Here is a 25,895-nt window from a genome sequence, read left to right as displayed (position 1 = left end):
ACTTTCATATCTATAAACTACATGAGAAAAAACCATCTGCTTTGCAGGGGTTTCTGTGAGGAATAAGTAAGATATTGTATATCTAATCAGTTACCCATTTAGTTATCTTCTGTACTCTTCTCCCTTCAGTATCTGTGCTTGTCTCTTAATCTAACTGTCCGTTACTGGGTTCCCTTCCAGACCTCTCTAGTGTGCTCTTTAGAATTCCAGCTTCAAGGTCCGTAAACCTACATAAACCCACACCCTCAATCTCTTCCCTGATGCTCCCTCTATTTCCTGCTGTAACTGAACCCCGGCTTAAACTACATGTTTTCGATGTCAACAAAGACTGGGGCAGTCTTATGAAACATTAACCACTTGTTCAGTTGGTTGCTTATGTACACACAAATATACTCATGTCTTGGAATGTTTTGGCCTCGTAAATATGTCTAAAGGTTTGATGCTGGGAAAACATGATGAAGGGCAAAGAGTCTTGTGTCTGGTAAACATATTATGAAAAGAGAACAAGCCCCTGTGAGCGGCCACGGGACTTGAGATGTAGACAGAGTTAGGGGGTTTATGAATTGGCCACCTTATTCTGGTCCCGTAACTGCTCGTGATTTGAATCTGCACTGACCAGAGACTCACTCTTTTTTATAAATCTCAAAGCCAAGGGACTGGTCAGGTGGGCCGAGCTGTTGTATTGATGGTCTTATAATAATTCCAATGACAACAGAGGAAACCTTGCTCTGGGAGGCCTCCCTCAGGGAAGTAAGTCTGGGGTTCTGCAACAGACCAAGCATGCGCAATGGGGTGGAGAGCAGTGCAATTCCATCAATTCCACCAATTCCGTATCAGAAGCTCATTTAAGAGGAGCCACCTATTTCTAAGGCCAAGAATGGTTGATGGGGAGTCGGGAACAGATCATACCATTTTCCCTATTTTGAATGCTTTATCTCAATAAATGGACTTATGTTTTAAAAGTCTGGATGTCAGGAGTGTTTCATTTTCTTGGCTTTCTACAGATTGAGGAGAAAACTAAAAATCAGAAAGAATCTCAAAAGTTATATATTTTTTTCTTCCTGTATTTAGGTGTAACTGGGACTATTGGTTATATATGGAATTATTATGACCACCTTATTTCATATTTATTACGCTTTCTTGAATAAATTGTATCTATGAGCTCCCCTCCCCATGTTTTATTTCTTCCTTTCACCTCACTGCTCAGATTTTATTGAAATAATTTGGAATTTTGTTTTCAAATTATTAATATTTTTACATTGTTCAGCTTTTAGTTTTAGAATCCTTCACTGCTAGTTACATCAAGCCCTACAGTCACCTTTAAATGTTTATGGAGACTTATCTGTGTTTCTTCTGAAACCTGTCCTCCTCCTTTCTTAGGATATTTATTGTAATTCATTTTTTTGTTGGACTGGATTTATGTTTAATTTTTTTTCTAAAGACATACACGTGGATATTTTTAAATCGTAAAATGTCTGAAAATGACTTTCTTTTACTTTTATGTGAAGTAGAGCTTGGCTGGGTCCAAGATGGTAATGTCAACATCCTTTTCCTTCATATAGTTCTCTGTAAATATTCCAGTGCCTTCTAGTAGTCGGAGTTGCCAAGAAGAAATTTCATAGCAATTTTATAATTGTTTGTCTCCCTCTGTGCAACTGACTTTTTTCTTTGAAAGGTGCATATAAAAGGAATGTTCAGACTATAAATACTTTCCCCGTTAATTTGCTTTAAAAAGTTCAGAGATTTTATATATGTTTTGTGTAATATTCAGTTGGTAACAAAGCTCCTACAATTGCATTATCTTCTACTCAGGAGTTAATAACCTGAAGATACATAATAAAAAGTACCAGAAAATCTTAATATTTAAAAGAACCCTGAGATGGATTATTTCATTGACCAAGGAATTCTTTATAATGTAAATAATCTCATAATTGGAATATTCTCTATGTATACATGTTTGTAAATTTCATTAAAGTCAGACATACCTATTTTCTCTAAACAATCTTATTTTATATACCTGTGATTAGATTATTTGATGGGGTTGGTGTTTTCTCTTTTCCCATAGGAGTGGACCCTATCATTACTAAATGTTTATTTCTAAAATATGAATTATAGGGGTAGAAGTTGGGGGCCATGACTAGTGCTGTGCTCTTCTGGTTGCAGAGATCAACTGTGGCCGCCCGCCGGAAGTGCAGCATGCGATCCTGCTGGGGAATCCCAGCTCCAGCCTGGGCGGCGTGGCTCACTATGTCTGTCAAGAGGGCTTTGAGAGCCCTGGAGGAAAGATCGTTTCCGTTTGCACAGAGAAAGGCACCTGGAGAGAAAGTACTTTGACATGCACAGGTAGAGACTTTATTCTGTGGGGCTCCTGTTTCCTGGACGCAAACAGCCAACGGGAATATGAGACCTAAAGCTGTTGGATTGCTCACTCTGTGTACCTTCCCTGGCTGTGCCATTCACCTGGGTGGCTTTAGGTTTGTCAGCTAATTCCTGAAAATTTAGAGAGTGGATTGGGAAAATAAGTTAGAGAGAATATTTTATGCCTCCATCTTTTGAAACTCACCTTAAATTACAGCGATTCCTGTCTCCTCTGCTTGGCTGGCTGAGAAATTTTTCTCCGTGAACCATTTTCTTAGGGGGGCATACCTAAAAGTCATAACTTAGCACATGTTGACAGCTTTTCAGAGGAAAGGTGGTGTAATGATAAAGAGGTTCTTAATGTTTATTTTTATTTTTAATTGTGGTAAAATACAAACAACATAAAATTTACCATCTTAACCATTTTAAAGTGTTGTGTATATTCACATTGTTGTGCAACCAATTTCCAGAACTTTTTCATCTTGCAGAATTGAAACTCTACCCATTAAACAATTACTGGCCACTTCTCCCTTTCCACAGCCTCTGGCACCACCATTCTACTTTCTATTTCTATAAGTTTGGCTAATTTAGTTATTTCGTATAAGCAGAATCATGCAGTATTTGTCCTTCTGTAACTGGCTTATTTTGCTTGGCATAATATACTCCAGATTCATCCATGTTGTCACAAATGGTGGGATTTCTTTCTTTTTTAAGGCTGAATAATATTCTGTTTTATGGATAGACCACATTTTGTTTATCCATTCATCCATTGATGGACACTTGTGTTGCTTCCACCTTTTGGCTATTGTGAATAACGCTGCTATGAGCATGGATACACAAATAGCTCTTTGAGACCCTGTTTTCGATTCTTTTGATATATACCCCAAAATGGCGTTACTGGTGAAAGGAGTTTTGAGACTTCAGTTCAAATTCTGACATTGTCATATATTAGCTGTGTGTCATCAGGTAAGGTGTTATTCTCTCAGCTCAATTTCCTCATCTATAAAAGGGAGGAAAAAGTCTGCTTTTCCTACTTCAAAGAGTTGTTGAGAGAGAATCAAATGAGATAATCTCTGGGGAGCGTTTTGAAAAGTTTAAAGCACCATGCACGTATTAGGTCTTTTACTAAAATTATTAGCCTTGCTTGAAGAAGAGCTTCTCATGAATCAGAAGTGTGGGCTCCCATGTGCTTTATTTTACACTTCTGCCTCCAAGAAACAAGATGGAAAAAGGCAATTCTTACCATTGGTGGTGGTTGGTCAGGGGGTGTGACAAATGTTTGTCACATAGTCTTGAATGGCTCTGGCAATGTATTTCTAGATGTTGACTTGCTTGGCTCTGAAGAGGAAAATCTCAAGGGAGCTTTGGTTTGGGTCTTTGGTTTGACTTACAACATAATGATGGTAAAATGTCTTGCCAATCAAAGTTTTCCCTAGGAAAGTCCAGCCAGAGCAAGCGAAACATGTGGACTGCTGGTGATTATTTGTCCACAGAGCAGTGGTTCCTAACCATTTTGGGGGTAGGGATTTGGAGAAATCTATCAGTTCATTCAATAGATATCTATTTAGCATACACCATGTGTGAGGTACTTTACCAGATACTACCTTCTTGGAATTTACAGGGCAATAAGGTAAACAGAGTTTTCTCCGTAGAAGTGCACATACAAATATACATATAATGTTTTACAAATTCAAAGTGTTCGTGGACCTCTGAAGTCCTTGGGTAAAGCATCCCTGGAGAAGATGGAGAACTCAGCTCTGCTGCTGAGGCCCTGCCTGTGTCATGCAGTTCCCACACTCAATCATCTCCACCAAAAATCCAAGAGGATGTAGGCTAGCAACTGCAACCCTAGAAACAAAGAAGGGTAGCCATGCATGAGAACCCAGAGATCTAGTTCAACCTTCTCTTAGGGAGGTCTCATTGATTTGCCCAATTTGCACAGAGAAGCAAAAGCAAACCTATAACTCACTCTAACCAAGGACTCCAGGGTCGTAGTCTTGAATAACTGGGGAAATTGAGAAGTTCTGATGCTATATTGGACGGGACTGATGGTCATCTCCAACCTATTGTTGCATCTCTAACAGTACCTCTAAGAATTATTTGGAGGAGGTAAGGCAGCTGCCTCACGGGATGCAGAATTCAATGTTTGGGGAAGTGCTCTTGGCCCAGAGCTCCCTGTGGAGTTACTTGGTAAGAGAGCTGCACCCTCAGCCGTTTGCTTCCTTGCTCTACCTGCTCCGCTTCCGCCATTCAGAATTCAGTGGGGGTACAAGGATTAGTCACTACGCGAAAAACCAGTGGACCTGCATGGGGCATAGTAAGCTATTAATTAGCTGATGCTTGTAGGGCACTTTGAAGAACAAACATGTTATGTAACTGCTAATTATAATTACCGTCCTCAGCCTGCCACCTTTCACAAAGTCTGTGGCTCCAGCTGCAGCTGTTTCCATGGGTTTATGCAAGCTTTGATTTAAGGAGAGAAAAGGCATTCTCCCTGAGAGCTGTGATCTTTCTGTGAGGAGGCCTTTATGCCCTCAATCAAGATTGGCAGCTAAATTCAATTTCCGCAGATAAAGGGGATGATTTACATGCTGATTAATTCATGGTGCAGTGCACATGATCGCTGGGTGGGTAGGTAGGAGAGGCTTCTGGAAATGTAGCGAGAGATGTTGATTACCATGGCTTTTGCTCAGCTACCCCCTTTCTTTCTTCTTTTCTCTATTTTTTACCCATTTCTTCACACCTCCCCTTCTGTCCCAACTCCCTCTGTGTATTTTGTATTTACCTTCCTCAAAAAACTTTTGGGTTTTTCCCCCCATTTTCTCATACTTTTCTGCCTACCCTCTGAATGCCTTCTACCTCTGCCCTCTGCTTTCATTCCATTTCCCCCTCTTTTTATACTTGAATATTTAGTTCCAATTGGGTGGAATAATTTATCTTTTCACCTGGATTGTTTTTAGTTGCCTTAAAAATATTGTTGGAGCCCCTTTGGATTAATAGCACGGGTCTGTCTATATTTTTGATGGAGTGTGAACTCCAGCAAGATGGTGGGACTTTTTTTTTGAGGCCGGTCTGGACTGGAAACTCCAGACAGCTAAGAATTAGGCAACCACTCTAGCGTCTGGAAAAACCCCAGGTGGAAGCTTGCTGTTTAGTGAGTTGCTTTACCTCAAGATCAAAGAGGTTGATTCATTCTTGATAAGACTGGCCCTGGCTCTCATTCTGCACAGGTCATTTGGCTTTTTATGTTTAAAATCTGAGCTAATAATTATAAGGTTGACGCTCATTCTCTCCGTGCTCTTAGAAGGGTAACATCTCTTTGGGAACACAGACTGTTTATCCGCTAGGATCCTTCTTGAACCCTTAACCTAATTCAAATGCCTCCTGTGAGCCCCTGCCCCTTCTGTTGTGTTGTTGACCCTGCAGCCCAGTGACTGCTCATTTGCAGCTCTACACATTTCAGACGGGAAAGAAAGGTCAGCTGGAATAAGTGGACACATTTATATAAATAGCCCCATGGCTGGAGTTTGTTTGAATATGTGTATAATGTGTGGATGGTCAAGCATCTTAGCTACCATTGATTGCTCACCCACTTTCATGCCCAGAGCTCTGCCAGAGGCCTTAATGCTTGATTTCACTTGTCCTCAGAAACACCCTGTGAAGTAAGTATTGTTATTTTCATTTCATAGATGAGAAATCTGAGGCTCATAGAAGTTAAGCAACGTTCACAGGGTCATTCAATAACTAGTAAAGGGCAGAGTCATGGTTTGAACTCAGGTCTGTAAGCCCTGAAAGCCCAAAATCTCTCTCCTACCCCGGTGTTTCCCAAGCTTGAATTGTTTGTATACCACTCTGACAGTGTTTGCCATCACCAAACTATTAGTTATTTAATAAATTTCTTAAGACAATTTATATTTAAAACTTAAATTTATTGATCAAGGACACTATGTAATATATGTGATATCATGAGTTTAATGAATTTGGTATATTTTTCTAATATACACAAAAATCAATACAAAATGAACATATAAAAATTTATTCAAGGACTATCAAAAATCATCCTAAAGTGTGTAATGCATTTTAGGAAGACACTCCTCTAAGCCATGTTACTTCTGCCTATTTTATGTGACTCTAAAGACTTAAAAAAAAGAAAGGAAACATAGCAGAATTCTTATAGCCAAACATGCATTTCTTCCAAGTAGTCACCTTGGTAAGCCATACCCTCATTTCAGCGAGGCTGCCATTATCTGAACATGTCTGTTGCAATCTCTGGGAATTGCCTTTGGAGCTAGTTTATGAGTCACATCAGGATATCAGTCATATTACTTTTGAAATCAGAGACAACATTTAACTAGAAATGACATTGAGCTTGACCATCTGTTTGGGTCACTTGAATTTATTCTGTGTGACCTTTTACTGTTTCCAAAAATAAGGAAAAAGGATATAAAATTGGAAACCAAGAGAGTTCAGTAGACTGGTCTCTGCCCTAATGGGACTTCTGAAAGAGTCGTCTAGGCCCATTGTCTCTGTTCCCTCCCATCCCATCCCTTCTGAAGGAGAATCAAGCATCCAACAGCCCACTGTGCTATAGCTCTCTCAGTGAGGTCGCTAATGGCCACCTGACCACCACACTCATGTTCTAGTTTCGGTCTTCATTCCTCTTAACCTTTCCACGACTTTTAGCATTGTGGATCATCTGTCTGTTCATTCATCCATTCAACCAAATAATAAATATTTCAAAAATATCTGTGCCCAGGGCACTGTATTAGCTTCCAGGGATAGAGATAAACCATCTCTATCTTTGCCATCATCTAGCTTACATTTAGGAGAAAGAGACAATAAGTACTAATTACAAAATTACTTAGTTACAAATATGATAAGTAACATAGAGAAATATTGGATGCTAATAGAATACTTAAATACATAACTTTATATACGTGTACATTTATATACACAATGCGTGCGCACGTACTACACAGAGAATCTAAAGCAAATCAAAGGAACTTTACTACCCACTCAGGCTTTGGTTCCCCGGATCCAGCACAGAGTTCAATTGGATGCTGTGGGGGCCTCTTTTTTTTTTCTTTAAGCCAGAGATACCTAAGCTTCCTACAACTGGACAAGCCAAAGGCCTGCTCTGCCTACCTCTACCCAGGGCCAAACCTCAGATCTAATCATGATGCTGTGGGCACTCCATCAGGGGAGAAGGAGCCATGTGAGAGAAGAGAGAGAAACTGAGCTTGCCCCCAGTGCCTTGATAATCTGCTCCAGGCCCTTCTCGGGTGGGAGGTGAGGAGGTTGTGGGGGGTTGGTGGGAAGGAAGGGAGATAACTTTTGAAGAAGTAGACACTCCTTCAAATCTTCTCTTTCCTTTACTTCCTAGGCTCATACTCTCTCAGCCAACCTCCTACTTTCTTCCGTGTTGCTCATTCTCTGGTATCCCCTTGGGTTTTGGGGTGTCCCAGTGTTCTGCCATTGGGCCATTCTCTATGTCCTACCTGGATGCTTCACCTGCATCCAGGCCTTCAACTACCATCCACACATTGATGACTTTCAAGACTATTTTTCCACCTGGGTAGTCTGTAGAGACCTCAGATTTAGCATGTTCTAGACACGATTCATTAGTCTCTTTCTTACAGACCTGGTCTGCTTCCTCTTATATTTCTTAAGAGAACAGTAGAAGGCAATCCATTCAGACTCCGGAGCTCAAAGACTGGCAGTCAGCCTAGACTCCTTGCGGTTCCTTATCTCTCACCTCCTATTGCTACTCCTTCAGAATTGCCTCATATTTTTAAATACAGTGCCCTGATTTCATCTCTTTACCTCTTGGCTGAATAACTGCTTCAATGAAGAGGCTCTTGGCTTCAGAGTCTGACAGATATCGTTTTGGGTTCTAACTTGCCTACTTACTGACTGTATGACCGTTGGCAGGTCACTTAACATCTCTAAGTCTCAGGTTTATAAAGAGGACACAGTATCTAGCTCATGGGGTTATTTTGAAGATTAAATAGATGATGCATTGAAATTATTATACATACTATCTGGTCTGTAGTAATAACTCAATAAATGTTCACTCATTATTGTTGTTATTATTGTTTCTTGCTGTTGTGAAGATGAGAACAAGTGTATAAAGACCTATCAGTGTTTGATGTATTGTACTCACTGAGTAAATGGTATTGTGTTCTTTCCTTGTGAGCTCCAGTTCCTCTGTACTCCAGAGTCCCCTTCAACATACACCAGAGTTATCTTTCTTAAAAGAAGTTCCCATTATTTTCCTGCTTTTAGCTCTCCATTGCTCAGAGGAGTAAGTCTGCACTTAGTCTGGCAGTCAAGTTCTTTCCCAGTCCTCCCTCTGCAACCTCACTTCCCATCTTTCCTCCTCCTCAGTCATGTGACACTTCTCCCTCAGCACTCTGGGTGTGCCACACCCTTTTACAGCTAGGCATTAGACTTGCTGTTCTGTCTGCTTAGATGTCTTCCCTGCTGTTCATCCATTCATCTGTTAAGGGCATGCCCTCCATGAATCCACTTCCCCAGGGCCTCCAGTGAGAGTTCGTGGCTTCTTTCTCTATACCCTGCCATATACTTGTATGTAACTTTGTTGTCATTTACCTGCTCATATGTTTGCTCCCTCCAATAGACACCATGTTCCTGAGGGGAGGACTTATGTTTTGATCATTGTCATAGCCCAGAGCCTGGCACAGTAGGATACTAGGCATTCAGTAAGTGAATAGTGAATAAAGAGCCCTGGAATCAGTTCCAAAGAGAACTTACAGAAATCTTTTCAGCTATCGGTACTATTGGGATTAGGGCGTAGCCTCCTAAGTTGTCTCTTTTAAAAGGGCAGCATTGTTGTGAATGTTTAATACCTGATACGTTTATCAAGACTTTCCAGCTTATTTGTAGACACCTGGCAGGAAAAGCAACCAAACCTTGTTAAACTGCTCCTTGGGATGAAATGTCTGACATCCCTATAATCGGATCTGGGTCCCATCTGTGCAGAGAGCATGGCACAGGCTGGAGGCAGATGGCATTTTTGAGATGTCATTTGCAGTCATCATAGTGAATGGGGAAAAAGGAAGGCCAAGAAAGGAGTCTTCCATGTCTGTGTCTCCTTTCTAAGCTCTGCTTGGGTGGCAAAGGGCCCTAAGTGAGAAGGAAATTTGCTTTACTGGCAACTCAGAGAGAGGTGAGAGGTGGGATGTTCTCTTTCCTTCTGGACCAGGTGGTGAGTTGGTTTCAGAGGGCTGTGTGAGCGAGCAGGGGAGTCCAGAGCTCTAGGCTTTGAAGGACAGCAGAGAGGCAAGGGGCCAAAAATATTTGGGGCTTTTTCAAGCTGATAAAAGACTGGTACCAGCATCATCTTTATGCTACCCAAGGGGGTGAATGGATAGGATCTTTGCCTGTCTTAGGGTACGCATGTCCACAACTGGAGTATTTCTTTGATTTCAAATTATCTGTGCTCTGGGGGGAAGTACTGCTGAGAGACCTAGGAACGCTTTAGACAGCCATACGTGATCCTCTGGTGTCCCTCCAGGGGTTTGCCTGTTTTCCTCTCTCTGCCTCCATTTATCCCCACTTACTGATAGCCTACCTGGGCATACCCAAGACCAGGTAATGTGGGACGTAGAGTCTCCTGATGCTGCTGATGGGATGCTTTTGTAAAGATGGAAAGTCTTCTGTGGGCAAAGGGCTCCGTAGTCCAGGGTCTTTCTGAAGGTGGCATTGGTTCTGAGTACAGGAGAAATGAGTTGACCCTACAGGTGCCTAAGGTGTAGGTTCCCTTCCCACTTGGAGGCTGAGAAGAGATTGACTAGAACGGAGGGACGGGAGCTGAGCTGAGGAGCGCCATTTTGTGAGATAGAGAGTTGGCTTTCTCGCCCTTCTTGATGGGAGTCTTACCTTGGGTTTCCCAAAAAACAGAGCCTGAAGCAGAGCACTTGTATTTCTTGTACAATAGGGAATGATTTTGCCAGGAATCAGGAGTGAGGGCTGAGGTGAGTAAAGCAGAGGAGGAAGGAGAGCCAATATAAAGATGCCTTGTTGCGCTGGGTCCGCTAAGTACAGGTGATCACTCCTTCTGGGCAACAGCGCCCTGAGAGGTCTTTGTGGGACACTTCAGGGGGAAGAAGAGTGGGGGGAAGATTTATCCACTATCTCCTGTCCCCATGACGTGTTAATCCCCCTGCACTTCCAGATTGCATGCGCTTGGGTGTGGGCACCCCAACAGGGAAGCCCCAGAATGGGAGACAAGACACAGTCTTGTCAAAGCCCATGTAGGGGTGGCACAAATAACAGCTGAGGCTGAGAGGTTCTAAAGAATCCTTAAGGGCTGCCTCATTCAGTGGGAATGCGGAATATTCCCGTATGGTGAAATGAGGATCCCCTCCCCCAGGGATGATGGAATGGTAGCTTCTATCTGCAGGGAATTTTACTCTTTTTGATGCTATTGTCAATGAAATTGTTTTCCTAATTTCATTTTTGGATTGTTCCTTGCTAGCATACAGAAATGCAATTGATTTTTGTAACTTGACCTTATATCGTGCAACCTGGCTGAACATCTCTCTTAGCTCTAATAGTTTTTTTGTGTGAATTCCTTAGGATTTTTTTTATAGACAAGATTCTGTCATCTGGAAATAGAGAGTTTTACTTATCTGCGGGGAATTTGATTTTAAATAGATAAAAAGCTAGATCCTTGCCCTCTTCCCATCTGAACAATTTCCTAGGTGCTTAGCTGGGTCCAATGGAAACTGTGTAACCTCATGGAACCAAGACCCTAATACAGTTTCCCACGTTGCCAAATTCATTACACGAAATACATGCAGAATATTTAAAAGAGACAGAACAACTTGAAGAAATCGGTGACTTCCTGATAGATCAGGATTAAATAGCTTCAGTTAAAGGAATCCCACAAGTATCCAGGGACCTTGTGGAGAATTTATTTAGTTTACCCGAAGCTGTTCCTGAGGAACGGTGCTATGTGGTGATGCATGTCATTTCCCTCTTGGGAACAGCAGTGACCTGAAAATAGGAGTGCTCTGTCAGCCGGGTGGGATGAAGGAGCCAGGACAGATCTTACCTGTGCAGCTGCTGGGGTGATTCAGGGCACGGCTCTGTGCCACCTTCCATCCCACATGAGTAGAACACCAGTGGCATCCAGTGGCCTGTCAGACCAATGACAGGTTGGAATTCTTGCTGTACTCAAGCAGGCCTCTTTTCCTCCAAGTCAGGTAGTGGGCCAGGCTCATTCATGAGGAAGATAAATTGGGTCATTGGCCTGGGGTAGCTTGAATTGCCTGATGTGGTTTCTGAATCAGAGCATGAATAGTGATCAGCAGAGATATCAGCTGGGCAGATAAACTAAGTCATGCCCTAGTTTGGTGGTTTCTTACAAAACCAAACATACTCTTACTATGCCATTCAACAATCTCGCTCCTTGGTATTTACCCAAATGAGTTCAAAATTTATTTCTACACAAAAGCTGCACACAGATGTTTATAGCAGCTTCATTCATAATTGCCAAAACTTGGAAGCAACCGAGTTGTCCTTCAGTAGGCGAGTGGACAAATAAACTGTGGTACATCCAGACAATGAAATATTGTTCAACACTAAAAGGAAATGAGCTATCAAGCCATGAAGAGACAAAGAGGAACCTTAAACGCTTATTAGTAAGTGAAAGAAGCCGGTCTGAAAAGGCTACATACTGTGTGACTGCAACTATATGACATTCTGGAAAAGGCAAAACCATAGAGACAGTAAAAAGATCGGTGGTTGACAGGGGTTGGAGGGGTGGAGGGATAAACAGAGCGTTTTTAGGGCAGTGAAAATACTCTGTATGATGCTGTAATGATGGATATGTGTCATTATACATTTGTCCAAACCCATAGAATGTACAAGACCAAGAATGAACTGTAATGTAAAGTATGGACTTTTGGTGATAATGATGTCTCAGTGTAGGTTCATCAATTGTGAGCAAATGCACTATTCTGGGGGGGGATGTTGATAATGGGGGAGGCTGTGTATGTGTGGGGGCAGGGGCTATGTGGGAATTCTCTGTACCTTCCCCTCAATTTTGCTGTGAATCTAAAACTGCTCTTTAAAAGAACAGTTTTAAAAGGAACAAAAAAAAAAAAACCAAACTAAGTCATGCCCTTCAATGTCCTTGCCATTAGGATTTCTCCAAAGCCCATTGATGCATTTTGTGAACGGACCCTCTCTTTTTCCATTTTAGAAATAATTACAGAAATTAGTGATGTATCAGTATTTAATAATACCTGTGTGAGGTGGCAAATAAATCCAGGAAGAATAAACTCCAAGATTGTCTATGTGGTAAGTAAAATAACCTACTTTTTCCTGCTGGGGCAGAAATAGTATCCTATGGGAACATGAGTTGGAGGGACTAGCTTCTTTAAGAGCTTCTCAGTCTAATTGCTTCCAATCCTCTTGTCCTTTTAAAAAGTGATCAGAATTTTTAAGATATCTGGATTATTTTCTTTTACATTTTGTGTTTAATGCATTTGTCATTCAACAGGGTGTATGCGTGGGGATGTGTTTATATTTGGCATCATCATTATCGCTTGTTCCCAAGCACTTGTATTTCACTCCCCCGAGTATCATGCTAGAAGCATCTGCTGACTTGGTGACAGGATGCGGCGAGTGATTCTCGGGTTGTGACTGCCTCCCTTGACTGCTGGTCATTGGTGAGCAGGACAGCACTCCCCAGAGAGACTCCTCATTTTTCGTCACTTCTTAGGGTTTATTGATTCCTGGGCTGATCAGACTTCCTCATCAGATACCTGATAGCAGAGGCTTACCTTATTTCTCTCCCCCACGTGTGCAGTGCAGCGTGAAAGGGGATAGGAGGAGAACAGGATCCAGCACCACAAAGTCTGTCTCAGTTGTTTTTTTCTTTTTTTCTGCTTTTTCTCCCCAAATCCTCCCAGTACCTAGTTGTATATTTTAGTTGTGGGTCCTTCTAGTTGTGGCATGTGGGATGCCGCCTCAGTGTGGTCTGATGAGTGATGCCGTTCCTGCGCCCAGGATCCAAACCAGTGAAACCCTGGGCCGCCAAAGTAGAGTGTGCGAACTTAGCCACTCGGCCATGGGGCCGGCCCCATGTCTCAGTTGTTTTAACCAGAGTCATGGTGGGGTCTCTTGTCTTTTCCCCTTGCTAAGATATACATAAAAGGACAACGGTTGGATCCGATGGAGTCAGTTCATGAGGAGACAGTCAACTTGACCACAGACAGCAGGACCCCAGAAGTGTGCCTAGATTTGTACCAAGCCACCAACTACACCGTGAGCATTTCCACTGCCCCCCCGAGAAGCTCTGTGCCAACCACCATTGGGTTCCAGACAGCTGGTAGGTAGAGGGGAAGTCTCATTTCCTCCAAGAAAATACTCAGCACAAGATGTGGGGAAATGTGCTTCAGAGTCAGCTGGGTGGGAGAGTTCATAGTTGCTGTCTGAGATTTGTAGCCAGGAGAATGTAATTGCTCCAGGGGTCAGAACCAGAGCAGGTCTAGTAGGAGAGATTCCTATTCTCTTGGTGCCAGGCTGAATGGGCACTGCTGTATTGTTTCTCAGCTGGGTCCTCTGGTTGAAATAGAAGGTAATAAGAAGGCATGTGGAAGAGGAGAACATTAGGTGACAATTCAGCCAATTCTCGATTATCTAAGGCAGCCACGTGGCCTATCTTCGGTAAGAATCTCAAAGTTATTTGACTCTTGCCTATGAAAGAGGAAGAACCAGGGAAGCTGACCTAGCAGCTTTGCATCCAGGATGGAAACTGACCCCAGGACGGATGGGGGTGGGGAATCAAGTTGAGAGTGGGCAAGTGAACGGGGCAGGGAGCCCTAGGATGCAGGAAGGTGGTATGGTGGGTGAAAAGAAAAGTGAGCAGGAAGGAGCTTCAAGAAGTAGTAATGAACCTCACTGCACAAAGTTATCACATGGATTTTTATAATAACGTTGTGCCAGTTACAGTAAGTTTCTTTCATAATTCTGGTTATAGGGTGTCAGGACTAATTAAATACCTTATAAGCAGACCTTGAGAAGCCATTGGTGCCATTTATTATTTTGGGGGAGTTGAGGTAGTTCTCAACTAGTTGTTTGATGTCCCACTTCAGAAAATATATCTCAGCCTTCAGGTATTGCTGCTGCTAGGAACTGGGAAGTGACACGGATTTGGCAGAAATAATAAAAAAGTCTGCCGATCTTAATATAAAGCCAACTACAAAGTTACACAAATTAGGTCCCAGGATACTTGTATATAAATAAAATGATATCTTTCTAAGTAAATAATGTGTAGGGAAAGATATTGTCAAATTAATGTGGTAACTAATTGGAGAAACTTGCTCAAAATTAATAATCAACTGCTGTGGATTTATTAGGAATATGTCTTCTTTAAAAGATTATCCCAGGACTTCCAACTCATCTGTCACTGTTCAGTCAGAGTGACAGCTTGCCGTTCAGTGTCAGCTGTTTTCACGAATATCCAATTACCTCTTCAAGTTAATTTCCACTGGGAAAAGCGCGGTCTTTGGGGTCAGACAGACCTGGTTTTGCATCTTAACTCTGTGTTGAAGAGTTGGGTGACCGTGGCTGAGTTTTTTAATATCTCTAGACCTCTTTCTTCTGTCTGAAATTTTAAGTGGAATTGGATTAAATTCACAAGTTAATCTAGTGAGAATTGGGAATTTTATTGAGTCATTCCAACTGGGAACAAGGTATGTTTCTATATTTACTCACTATCTCCTCAGGTTTTGTCTTTTCTGTTTTTTTATGCTCTGTTGTAAAGATGTGTCATGCTCTCCCCCCAGATCCTGCACATTTAGCGATCTGATTTCATTATTAGGGTTATGCTAGTTCTCTTAAAATGAATTGGGAAGTTTTCCATATTTTGTATGCTCTGGAAAAGTTTATATCACTTTGGAATTATTCTCTTCCTTTAAAGTTGGACACATCTGCTCATAAGATCTTTTAAATCTCACCCCTTTTGAGGGAGAACTCTTTGATTTGTCAATTTCTTCTTTGATTGTTTTTTTTGGTCTGTTTATGTTTTCCACATTTTCTTGAGTCAATTTTTATAATTTATATTGCCCCCCCCCCCCAAAAAATATCCATTTGGTTGAGATTTTAAATATGTTAACAGAATGTCATATGGAATATTTGTTTACACTGCCTCTGGGGTTATAGGTTATATAACCCCAGGTTATTTCGATTCCTAATTTTTTCTCTCTCTTTTTAAAAATCGGTTAGCTTAGCTTGGGTTGTCTGTTTTATTACTGTTCTTTTCTCCAAAGAATAAACTCTTGGGTTTTTAAATTGTTTTGCTTTTTTCTATCTCATTAATTTTCCCCCTTAAGTTGGTTATATTGTTCTATTACTAAATTCTTGAGTTGAATACATAATTCAACTTATTTCCATTCTTTCCTGTTTGATAATAAAAGTCTTTAATGCTTTTTTTCCCTTCCAGATTTGAGCTTTGGCAGAATTCATTAGGCCTTGATACTTGCTCTCTTTATCCTTACTTTCAAGGCATGACATAATTACTATTCTGATTTTCCCTTTGATTGCAGAATTATTTATGAGTGTGTTAATATATGTTCTGTTTATCTTTACTTTCAAAGCATTATATAATTGCTATTTTAACTTCCCCATTGATTGAAGGATTAATTATAAGTGTGTTATACAAGTGGTAGGTTTTTTTTTTTTAACATTTACACTTTGTTGTTAATTTCTAGTTTTATTACATTTTGGTATTGTTTGGAGGAATTTCTTGACATTTTCTTGGGGCTTACTGTTTGGCAAAGTTTTGTGATGATAAGGCAGAGTGTTTGCTTGTAGGTAGAGTAAGATCTAGTCTTAAATCAACTCTCTGAATCAGGTTATTCACCACTTACGTTTTGTTGTTTTTTGCCTACTTGGATTGCCATTTTTCTCAGTTTCTCTTAGAAATTCTAATTGCTTTGTCTCACACATTTTAATGCGATGATATTTATGTTCATGACTGATATCTTAGTTGTAGATTCTAACTTTCACTGGTAACAAATGGCTCACTTTTTCTTGTCAAATCTTTTTTGCCTTGAATTATACTTTGATGGTAATATTGGTTTTTTTGCTTTCTTTGTGCTTCTATTTGCAGGATATGCCTTGGCCCACTTTTGTTCTTAAAAGCTCTCTGGATAATATTGCTGTAGATGTCCTCTAGGAGACAGCTTCTACTGCAGACTTTCTGAGAACAGTTTTATTTTGAGTAGATAAGCAATTTACATTACTATTGTTGGTGATACGATTTTCCTTTCTTCTGTCATCCTATTTTAGTTTTTCGCTTTTTTATGCTACTTTGTTATGTCCGTTGTTCTTTTTGTCCCACAGATTTCCTTTTTCAGTGATTCATCCGTTGTTCTTTTTGTCCCACAGATTTCCTTTTTCAGTGATTCAGACAGTAGAGGTTTTGCTTTTATTCTACGTTACACATTAAAAAACAAAACAAAACAAATCCTATGTGAATGTGTATTTCTCTGATTACCAGTGTTAAGACAGAACTAATGTTCACTTCTCCCTGAATGAGATAGGGAAGTTAGAGTTCTGTAGTTTTTATTCCTTCCTCTCTTGCTTCCCTTATGGGATTGGTTTAATATGGCATTTTATTGCCAGCTTCTTATTTTTAATAATTTTAAACATGTATTGCGTCTTTACAGAATTCATTTTTATCTTGATTTATAGCAATATTTATAACAATTATTTAAACAATAATTTGTTTAATTTAAATCTATGTTTTAATGGTTTTTCTGCTTACTACCAGTCCTTTCACACCAAAGCTTCTCTATTTTTTCTCTGTTTTTGTCTCTCGCTGCACAATGATTTCTCTCTTTTGCTCACTGAGGAGTGGGGTACTTTCTGAGCCCTTGATTATCTGAGAATGTCTTTTTGTTGTCTTCACAAGTAAATGGGAGCTTGATCGAAGAAAAAATTCTTGGGCCGTAACCTTTGTTATCAGAATTCTGGAGGCATGTCATATTGGCTTTGGGAATTTAAAGTTTCGAAAGAGGAATTTGAAGAAGATGTGATTTAAAAAAAATTCCTATGTGGATAATCTGATTTTTCAGCCTCAATATCATAGAGGCTTTTTTATGCATGAAATTCAAGACTTTAATCATTTATTCATACACATGGTAGATGTTTATTGACTACCTACTATGTGTTTGACGTTGTTTTAGGCGTTGGGAATTCAATAGTGAATGAGACAGAAATCCTTTCTTTCATGAAACTTCAGTCATGGGTGATATAAACGTTAATGTTTTTCACTAAGTTTTCCTTGTAGCCTGTGAGTTTTTGGGTCTTCAGATTTCGGTCTGTCTACATTAGGAACATTTTCTTTCATTGAATCTCTGATTATGGGATTTTTTTCATTTGTTCTTTTGGCTCTTCAAATGCTCCTATGTGGAATTTCTTGTCTGTCTGCATTGGTCTGCTATTTTCACCTTTTTTATATCCATGTCTTTTTCCTCTGCCTTCAATGAGTATGTAGCAAGTTTGTTCTCTATGTGCATTTATGCCTATATGTATTGACATTTCTCATCTTTACTATTTTAATGCACTTTCAATTCTGTTGTTGCACTTTCATTTCCTTTTTTTTTTCCTCACCTCCTTCCCTTTTTATTTCTGCCTCTCTCAACCAGGTTCTTCTCTGCAATTGCATTTTTTTCTTATCTCAGCCTTTATCTGTTTGAACCTATCTTTAAAATTTTTTACTGAAAGTGCAAACAGATGTTGCCTCGTTTTATCATTACTTTGCTCAGTATTTGCCTCCTAAGCACGATCTCCCTCTTCTTTTTTGTAGAATCATTTCATAGAGGTTTTTTTTTTTCTTCTAGATCACTTATCCTTGGGAGATAAAAGTTTTATCTGGGTCTGACATTTCCCTCATAATAAAATGGACGGCATTCCCTTTGATCTTACTTTTTATTGGATAATGTTAGTACGCTTATTTCAGATCTCATCTTGAAGGATTTACTGCTGGTTGGACGATGCAGCCTCCTTTGGGGAGCAGCTGTGGGAAAGCCCACTGCCCTGAGCTTTCTTCTGAGCACTCTGCTGTCCTGACTGGTGAAGCTGTTGCTGTTGGGCCAGCTCAGCATTGCCTGCCTTCATTATGGTTCTGTAGCCTACAGAGGCGGCAAAGAACCAGGTCCCTCCTTCTGTCAACCCAGGCTCTCTGTCAGGTGGAACCTCCAGGTCCCTTGGCCTCCCCTTAGAAGTCCTTTCCTGTGACTGATCTCCAGTATGCTAAGGAAGGGTTATTAGTAGTCGGAGTAGGAGTAATAGTAATAGGAGTGCATATGTCCTGGCTGCCTATCAGAATTGCCTGGTGAATTCAGAAAAAATACAGATGTCTAAGCTTTACTTCAGGTCTGCCGTGTCTGGGTGATTCAGATGTGCAGTTAGGATTGGGAACCACTGAGCTAAATGGCTCCACTTGGAACACTCATCACTTATTTGTCCTGTGGCCTGTCCTTGCTTCCAACCCCCATCACTGTGGGTACCAGTCCTTCCTTTGAGACTTTGAGACCATAATCTTTTGCTTGGAAGGCATGTTGCACAGTAGCTCTCGGTGTCTTGCTTTCTCCTAGTCTCTTTCACGCTGTGCTAAGCAGAAACATCTTCATGTTTCTGCTTTGTGTATGGCAACCAACCCTTCTTTCCAACCCAGATGCAAATTTTGACCCATTTTTACTATTCTCAGTCACTTCTGTGAGGATTGGGGGTGGCAAGTGGGAGCCATATGCCTTTGTTCACAGTGCCATCTCTTCTTGAATTCAGACTATACTGGCTATAAGTGGGAAAATCATATTGAGATGGGAACTATGCAGACACTACTTTGGCTGTATGTTCTGTTTGTGTACAGACATATACATATATGTATGTAGTTTTTCTTACATACGTATATTTGCCTCAAAATCATATGCATGCATGTGGCAATTTTTTTATCTGATGTCCTTATGAAATCTTTAAAATAAAAGTTGTGAAGATAAAGGACAGCACATATGATAGATAGGTCTTCAAATTCTCTCTCATAACCATATTTTTACATTTTCCAATTATAGCCAAGAATATTTTCTTCCAGCTAATTGCCTTGTGCTGCATATGTCAGGGATATTTAAAATGCTGTGGACAATTCCGATTTTGAATAGAATAATTTATTGTTATCATTATTACTTCTCAGGTAGCAAAGACTCCCGTGGGAGAAATACACATAAAAGATAGTGATAAAAAGCTTCTCTCTGATAGGCATTTAAACTTTTTCTCATTCGTAGAAAATGTAAAGGCTCGTTTGTTAGGAAATTTGCTTTTCCTTGAAAATTAGCCGTGGTACTCCTGGATTTTCTGTAAGCTCTGTATTTATTAAGTAACAAACCTCTTCTTTTTAATTACATTAAGAAAATAGACCACTGAAGGAATGTACCAGACTGAAGAGGCGTGAAGTGACTTTTTTTATACAGTGGTTGGAAGAAGTCTGTTCTTTGATTATTTTGCTCAGTAAAATAATGAGTAAAAATAATTTTAGTCATCTGAGTAGCTCTTGAAATACTGTCTGCTCTTGAAATACAAAAATCTTGCCTGCTCGTCTACTTTCTGGTCATCTTCTAAGTTGGAAACACCTGCTCTGAGAGTTCAACTCCCATGGTGTTTGACTTTTCTTAACCTCTTTCTTTATTCTTAGACTTTCTGGCTATTGATATACTTAACTTCGTGACATTTTACTTATGGATTGTTCAACTGATAGGATTAACTTTCTAAAAATATCACAGCTGTATTAGTTTACATGATTCCATTTGATTCTCTCAACAGCCTGTGATGTAAGAAAAGCAAAGTGGATTAGTTGATTTCACAAATAAGGAAACTGAGGTTCAGAGAGGTTAAGTGACTTAGCTGAGGTCACGCAATTCACAAGTTGCAGAGCCAGGACTTGAAGCCAAATGTATTGCTCTTGCTGTTAAACACCCCGTTGGCTCTCTTAAGATCTCAGAGTTTCGATTGTACTTGGCCATGATACATTCTGGTAAAATGATGCAGCCTTTCCATATGTTTTCTCTTATCTTTTAGAAGAAGACGATCTCTTAGAAGATGATGGAACTTTCAATATTTCGATATTTAATGAAGCTTGTTTGAAATTGAACAGGCATTCTAGGAAAGCTGGATCAGAACGAGTGTACCAAGTAAGATCTCTTATGCTATCCATCAAAGAATTGTGTCACTTAAAAATTTGGGTGTTCTCCAAGAGAGGATCCAAAATTTTTAAAAACACTGACACAATAAACTTCTAGACAGTTTGATTTTATTTCTAGAGATGGATGTGAGACGTGAGATGGATGCGAGTGAAGGACTAAATGGAAGGAAGACACTGTATTTGGTGACTTGCTATCATTTTCCCTGTCTGGTATTTCACATGTGTTATATTTTATTTTAGTGCATTTAATAGTTATAGCTTATTTTGTCATCAAATTCACAATTGGATGTGTATTTTTAAGAAACTCATCACATGGCTACTGGTCCACATTTAACTTGACTTTTTAAAAATCACAAATCTGAAGTAAAATTATAAGTAAATTCAGGCAGGAACTTAGATTTGTTATTTTTGTGTCATTTTTAGTGCCTAGCAAATCATCTGGCAGAGTAGACTAAGTATTAAATTCAAATCCATTCATTCATTCATTGACCATTTACCAAAAGAAAATCAGGTATTAGGACCTCGAATTTTCAATTCAAATTAATATAAATATACAAGTAAACAGACAATGGCAATATGGTATAATAAATGCTTTGATAAAAAGTAAAGAAATGGAATGGGAGATTGTATATATGTGTCTGTATGTCTAGGTACAATTTTTTTAACAAGAAGCAAAGACTATGCTGAATCATAGAGAGTGAGTAGGAATTAACCAGATAAAAGATGTGGGGTGCGGGTGAGAAGGGCATTGTGGACAAGTAGGGGAGCATGTTGGATAATAGGGAACATGGCTCTCTTGAGCCATGAATAGAGAAAGCAAGGGAACATAGGAAGAGATGAAGCACAAATCTGAGCAGTGGCCAGATCATGAAAAGCCCTATATCCTGTAATTTTGAGTTTGGATCTTATTTTGATGTCTATGTGGAGCCACTGAAGGATTTTAAGAAGGTGAGTGAAATATTCAGCTCTTCATATTAGAAAGAACACAGGGGCTAGAAACATATTCAAGTACCCAAATAATTTAATATAAGATACAGATAATTTTTTCAAGTGAGTACAGAAATAAATGGTTCTGGGACAATTGGTTAGGTACTTGGTTAAGAAAATATATTTTCCTTACTTCGTGTCTTACAGTCAAATGATACAAGAGTTAAATTGAAAAAAAATTGCAACTTTTCTAATACGTTAGATAAAGATTAATTTAAGTAACACGTGAAATACTCCTAACAGATTCATTGGAAAAAAGTGAACATTCAAAGGCAGCTTGCAAAAGAGAATGTACATATTGCCAAAACACACATGAACACATTATGCCTCACTAGAAAGAAGAAAATAACAAACCATGAGAGACCCTGATTCTTCTATAAACTTGGAGAAAATACTGTTACAACAGTACATCTGTCAAACTTGTATCTATCAACAACTTTTAGAAGTGTACTATAATTAATTATTCAGACATACACAGAAAGAGTAAGCTGTTCTCTGAAGCTTTATTTGTAATAGAGGAAATTAGAAACATCTTAAATGTCCATCAGTAGAGGTTTGGTTTGGGGCTGGCCTGGTGGCGCAGCGGTTAAGTGCGCACATTCCACTTTGGCAGCTTGGGGTTTGCAGGTTCGGATCCCGAATGCGGACATGGCACTGCTTGGCAGGCTATGCTGTGGTAGGCATCCCACATATGAAGTGGAGGAAGATGGGCATGGATGTTGGCTCATGGCCGGTCCTCCTCAGCAAATAAAGGAGGATTGGCAGCAGATGTTAGCTCAGGGATAATCTTCCTCAAAAAAAAAAAAAGAGGTTTGGTTAACTAAATAATCATGCATTCATCTGATTGAAAACCATGCAGACTTGAAATACGTTCACTTCACCCTGGACAGCATCTGCTGCTGTTGACCAGACATTCCAATTGAAATAGTGTCTCTTTCTCCTGTTAGTTTGACCCCTCTCCATTTCCTTCATAAGATTCCCTTCCTCTGCCTTTCCCTTAAATTCGATTACCATCAAGGTTGTGACTTGCTTGTTCTCTTGTCATTCTGTACCCCTATTTGGGTCCTCTTACCCAATATCTTGACTTCCTTAACTATCTCCATGCTGGAGGCTCCTACATCCATTTCTTCAGGGCTAATCTATTCTGTAAGCTCTAGGCCCTGTACTCCTTGACGAGCTTCTTGTGCTTTCTTTCGCGTTGTGTCCTCATGTATGTGACCCTCCTACCTGCAGTGTCCTTACTCTACCTGGCTAACTCATGCTTATCCTTCAAAGCTCAGCTCAGTCATCTGAGCTGGAAGGTCTTCACTGACCTCCTGCCCGAAATGCTGTTCCTGCTATCTGAATGGTTTTTCCTACCCTGAACTTTCACATCCCCAACTCACCTGGTTAATGCTAATTTCTCCTTCAGTCCACAATTAAGGTAGAGAAAGCTTCCTTCATCCCCAAAGAGGAGAGTCAGGTGTCCCTCCAGAGCGCTCCTGCAGCCTCACGTGTTGTAACACCTATCTCTGGGAATTTTATTTGCCTGGATACTTATGTGTGAGTTCCTTGAGGTTAGGTCCTGTGTCTTACTTGCCATTTATACCCAACACTGTATACTCTAGTTGGCAAGTATAGCCACTCTATCTATTTATAGACTGAATTAATGACAGAGAAAAAACTTTGTAATACAGTTAAGTAAAATGACTATATCATAAAATCATGCATACAGCATGATTCAAAGTTTGTAGCTAGAAAGTAATTTTCTTGTTTATAGACTAAATTACATGGAGTTTAGGATGAGACTGACTTTGTAGAAATGCAACCTACATAGCTGTGAGGTTTTCTCTAGCAGATGGCAGCAGCCTGAATGTAGAAGTGGTGAGTCAAACATCTGGACTGACCTGGTGTTCTGAGTTTTCTAGAATGAGTGGAATTGAGAACAAAGGGGCAAGGGTATTGAGCGTATTGGGCAAGAGAAAAGTGAAGTGATAGACAATGGTATCTGATATAGATGGGGAAGATGAGGATGGGGGTGGTGGAATACTGGTAGAAAATCAAGAGTGAGGAAATCTTGGGGGGTTTCTTGAGAGAGATCAGGCATAGTGGGGGTGAGTAGTCCAGAAGAACAGGGGATTGCAAGATCGTGGTGGAGCAGCTCTGAGGGTGATACAGTCTGGGATGTGGCCATGGATATGAGTAGCTAAAGTGGAGTGGAGAAACTTCATAGTATTGAGCTCAAGGAACTCTGAGGCCAAGTTTTGATGGCTTATCTATAAGGACCCTTAAGTTACCCCAGAGAATGCTAAGAATTAGGGGAGAGAGGACTCACCTAATAAACCAGTGTCTGGCTCTCGGGTCGTGGAAGAATGACTGTGATAAGGAGGCATAGAGGTAATATAGCTAGTGAGATGAGCATCAAAGGAAACTCTAAACACATGGACGTGCAGCTAAAACACAGGTTGATCAAGAACTGATTATATTACTTCTGAGACTTTCACATATGTTTTCCCTTATAAATGCCTATGTTACATATGCATCTTGAGTTGGCAATGGATGGAGTATTATTGGGTTAACAGTGTGTGTGATGACTCCACGGAACAAAACCTCTTTTCCCAGAGCTCTGATAGGAAGGATCGAGTGAATACCTTTGCCCAGTTGCTTTGAATGCATAATTTGGAATAGTCTTCATAAAGTTTAAAAACTCTATTCCATGAGTCTTGTCTATGGATTCCTTAAGAATGAAAAGAAATTAAAAGAACTTTGCCCAGTAGCTTCAGTGCAATCTCCTTTCCCTGGGTGGATGTTAAGGGATTTCCTTAGAGTTGTCTGACATTTTGTTCCTCTGAGATGTAGTTATTCATTTTTTCTCTGTCTTTCTTTCTTTCTTTCCTCCTTTCTTCTTTCCTCCCTTCCATCCTCCCTCCCTCCCTTTTTTTTTTTTTGCTGGGAAAGATTTGCCCTAGTCTAACCTCTGTTGCCAATCTTCCTTTTGTTTTCTTTCCCCAAAGCCCCAGGATATAGTTATATATTCTAGTTTTAGATCCTTCTAGTTTTTTTATGTGAGCTGCCACCAGAATCATGGCTACTGACAGACAAGTGGTGTGGTTCTATGCCTGGGAACCGAACCCAGGCTGCCGAAGTACGGTGTGCTGAACTTTGGTTATGCATTTTAAGTGTAGTCCTGTAGCTGGTTGAGGGGGAAGTTGAATAGGATAGGTTAGGGTAGCTTTGGAAAGTCCTTCCCCAGTTCAGCTTGCTATTATATTAAAAATAATTCTCAGTGCTGGCCCCGTGGCCAAGTGGTTAAGTTCGTGCACTCTACTTCCACCCAGGGTTTTGCCAGTTCGGATTCTGGGCATGGACCCAGCACCACTCATCAATCCATGCTGAGGCAGCATCCCATATGCCACAGCTAGAAGGACCCACAACTAAAAAAATATACAACTATGTACTGGGGGGCTGTGGGGAGAAGAAGGAAAAATTAAAAAAATAAAAATAAAATCTTAAAAAAAATAATTCTCAGTGGGTGAGGACAAATAGAAGGAAGCTTCTTGCTTTATCTTCATTTTGCTTATAGTCTAGACATCTGCAAGCCAACACAGAATTTAATGCAACGCTTTCTTTTAATCTCATGACAGTTTAAAGTTCTGGGTCTAAGGCGGTATCTGAATAATTTCTACCATGCAACATCATTTAACTTCACAACGAGGGAACAAGCGTCAGTAGTGTGTTTAGATCTGTACCCAGCAACTGATTACACCGTGAATATTACCCTACTGGGGTCTCTGGAGCAGCACTCAGTGCAAATGACGATAACAACCACACCTACAGGTAGGTGTCAATGTCTTTCTGTTTTTCAGGACAAGTCAAATATGTGAATTGAAGTGGACAAGGTGGGGAGTGTAAAGAATGCGAGTCTAGGAGTCAAGAGACTTGGGTTCTAGTTCTAGCAAACTACCAGCTTTGTCTGGGGTTCAAGGTGCCTGAATCTTACCACTTCTCCCCTTGCCTAAAGAGGCTCCAGCTCATAGAGGGTACAGACCAAGAGAGGACTGATTTACTCGGTTCCCTGGTAGTGATAGATTGAGAATACTATAAGGCCTCCCAGCTCTCACCCCAGATTTAAGACAGCTGAGCCCTAAGGTACTCATTACAGACAATTAGGACCAACTTCCAGGAGATCAGAAATGTGAACCTCACTGTGTTGAGCGCTGGTAGGACAAAGAAGCCTCATGACTGGGCCCTATATGAGCACATGACCTAGAGAACGGTGGCCTGGTGAAAGTCAGCTTCCTTAGAAAGGCCTTGTGGCTTCGTGAGGAAGCCATAG

At 40.3% G+C, this 25,895-nt stretch overlaps 1 protein-coding gene across 6 annotated transcripts in view; it reads left to right on the top strand.

Moving 5' to 3' along the window:
- SUSD1 (sushi domain containing 1) overlaps positions 1–25,895 on the top strand; it is a 119,987-nt gene that overhangs the window by 40,294 nt on the left and 53,798 nt on the right. For all 6 annotated transcript variants that reach the window (XR_006885846.1, XM_046644444.1, XM_046644413.1 and 3 more), the window contains 5 exons: positions 2,164–2,343; positions 12,590–12,687; positions 13,534–13,720; positions 20,470–20,582; positions 25,204–25,396. Coding sequence is in view for 5 of the 6 variants with exons in the window: in XM_046644444.1 (XP_046500400.1) it covers positions 2,164–2,343; positions 12,590–12,687; positions 13,534–13,720; positions 20,470–20,582; positions 25,204–25,396 (771 nt within the window). In the remaining variant the exon portion in view is untranslated. The remainder of the gene's footprint in view (positions 1–2,163; positions 2,344–12,589; positions 12,688–13,533; positions 13,721–20,469; positions 20,583–25,203; positions 25,397–25,895) is intronic.

The sequence above is a fragment of the Equus quagga genome, chromosome 1 (genome assembly GCF_021613505.1).
Source record: "Equus quagga isolate Etosha38 chromosome 1, UCLA_HA_Equagga_1.0, whole genome shotgun sequence".
NCBI lineage: Eukaryota > Metazoa > Chordata > Mammalia > Perissodactyla > Equidae > Equus > Equus quagga.
Note: the sequence above shows the minus strand (reverse complement) of the source record. Positions and strands in the feature narration are given on the sequence as shown.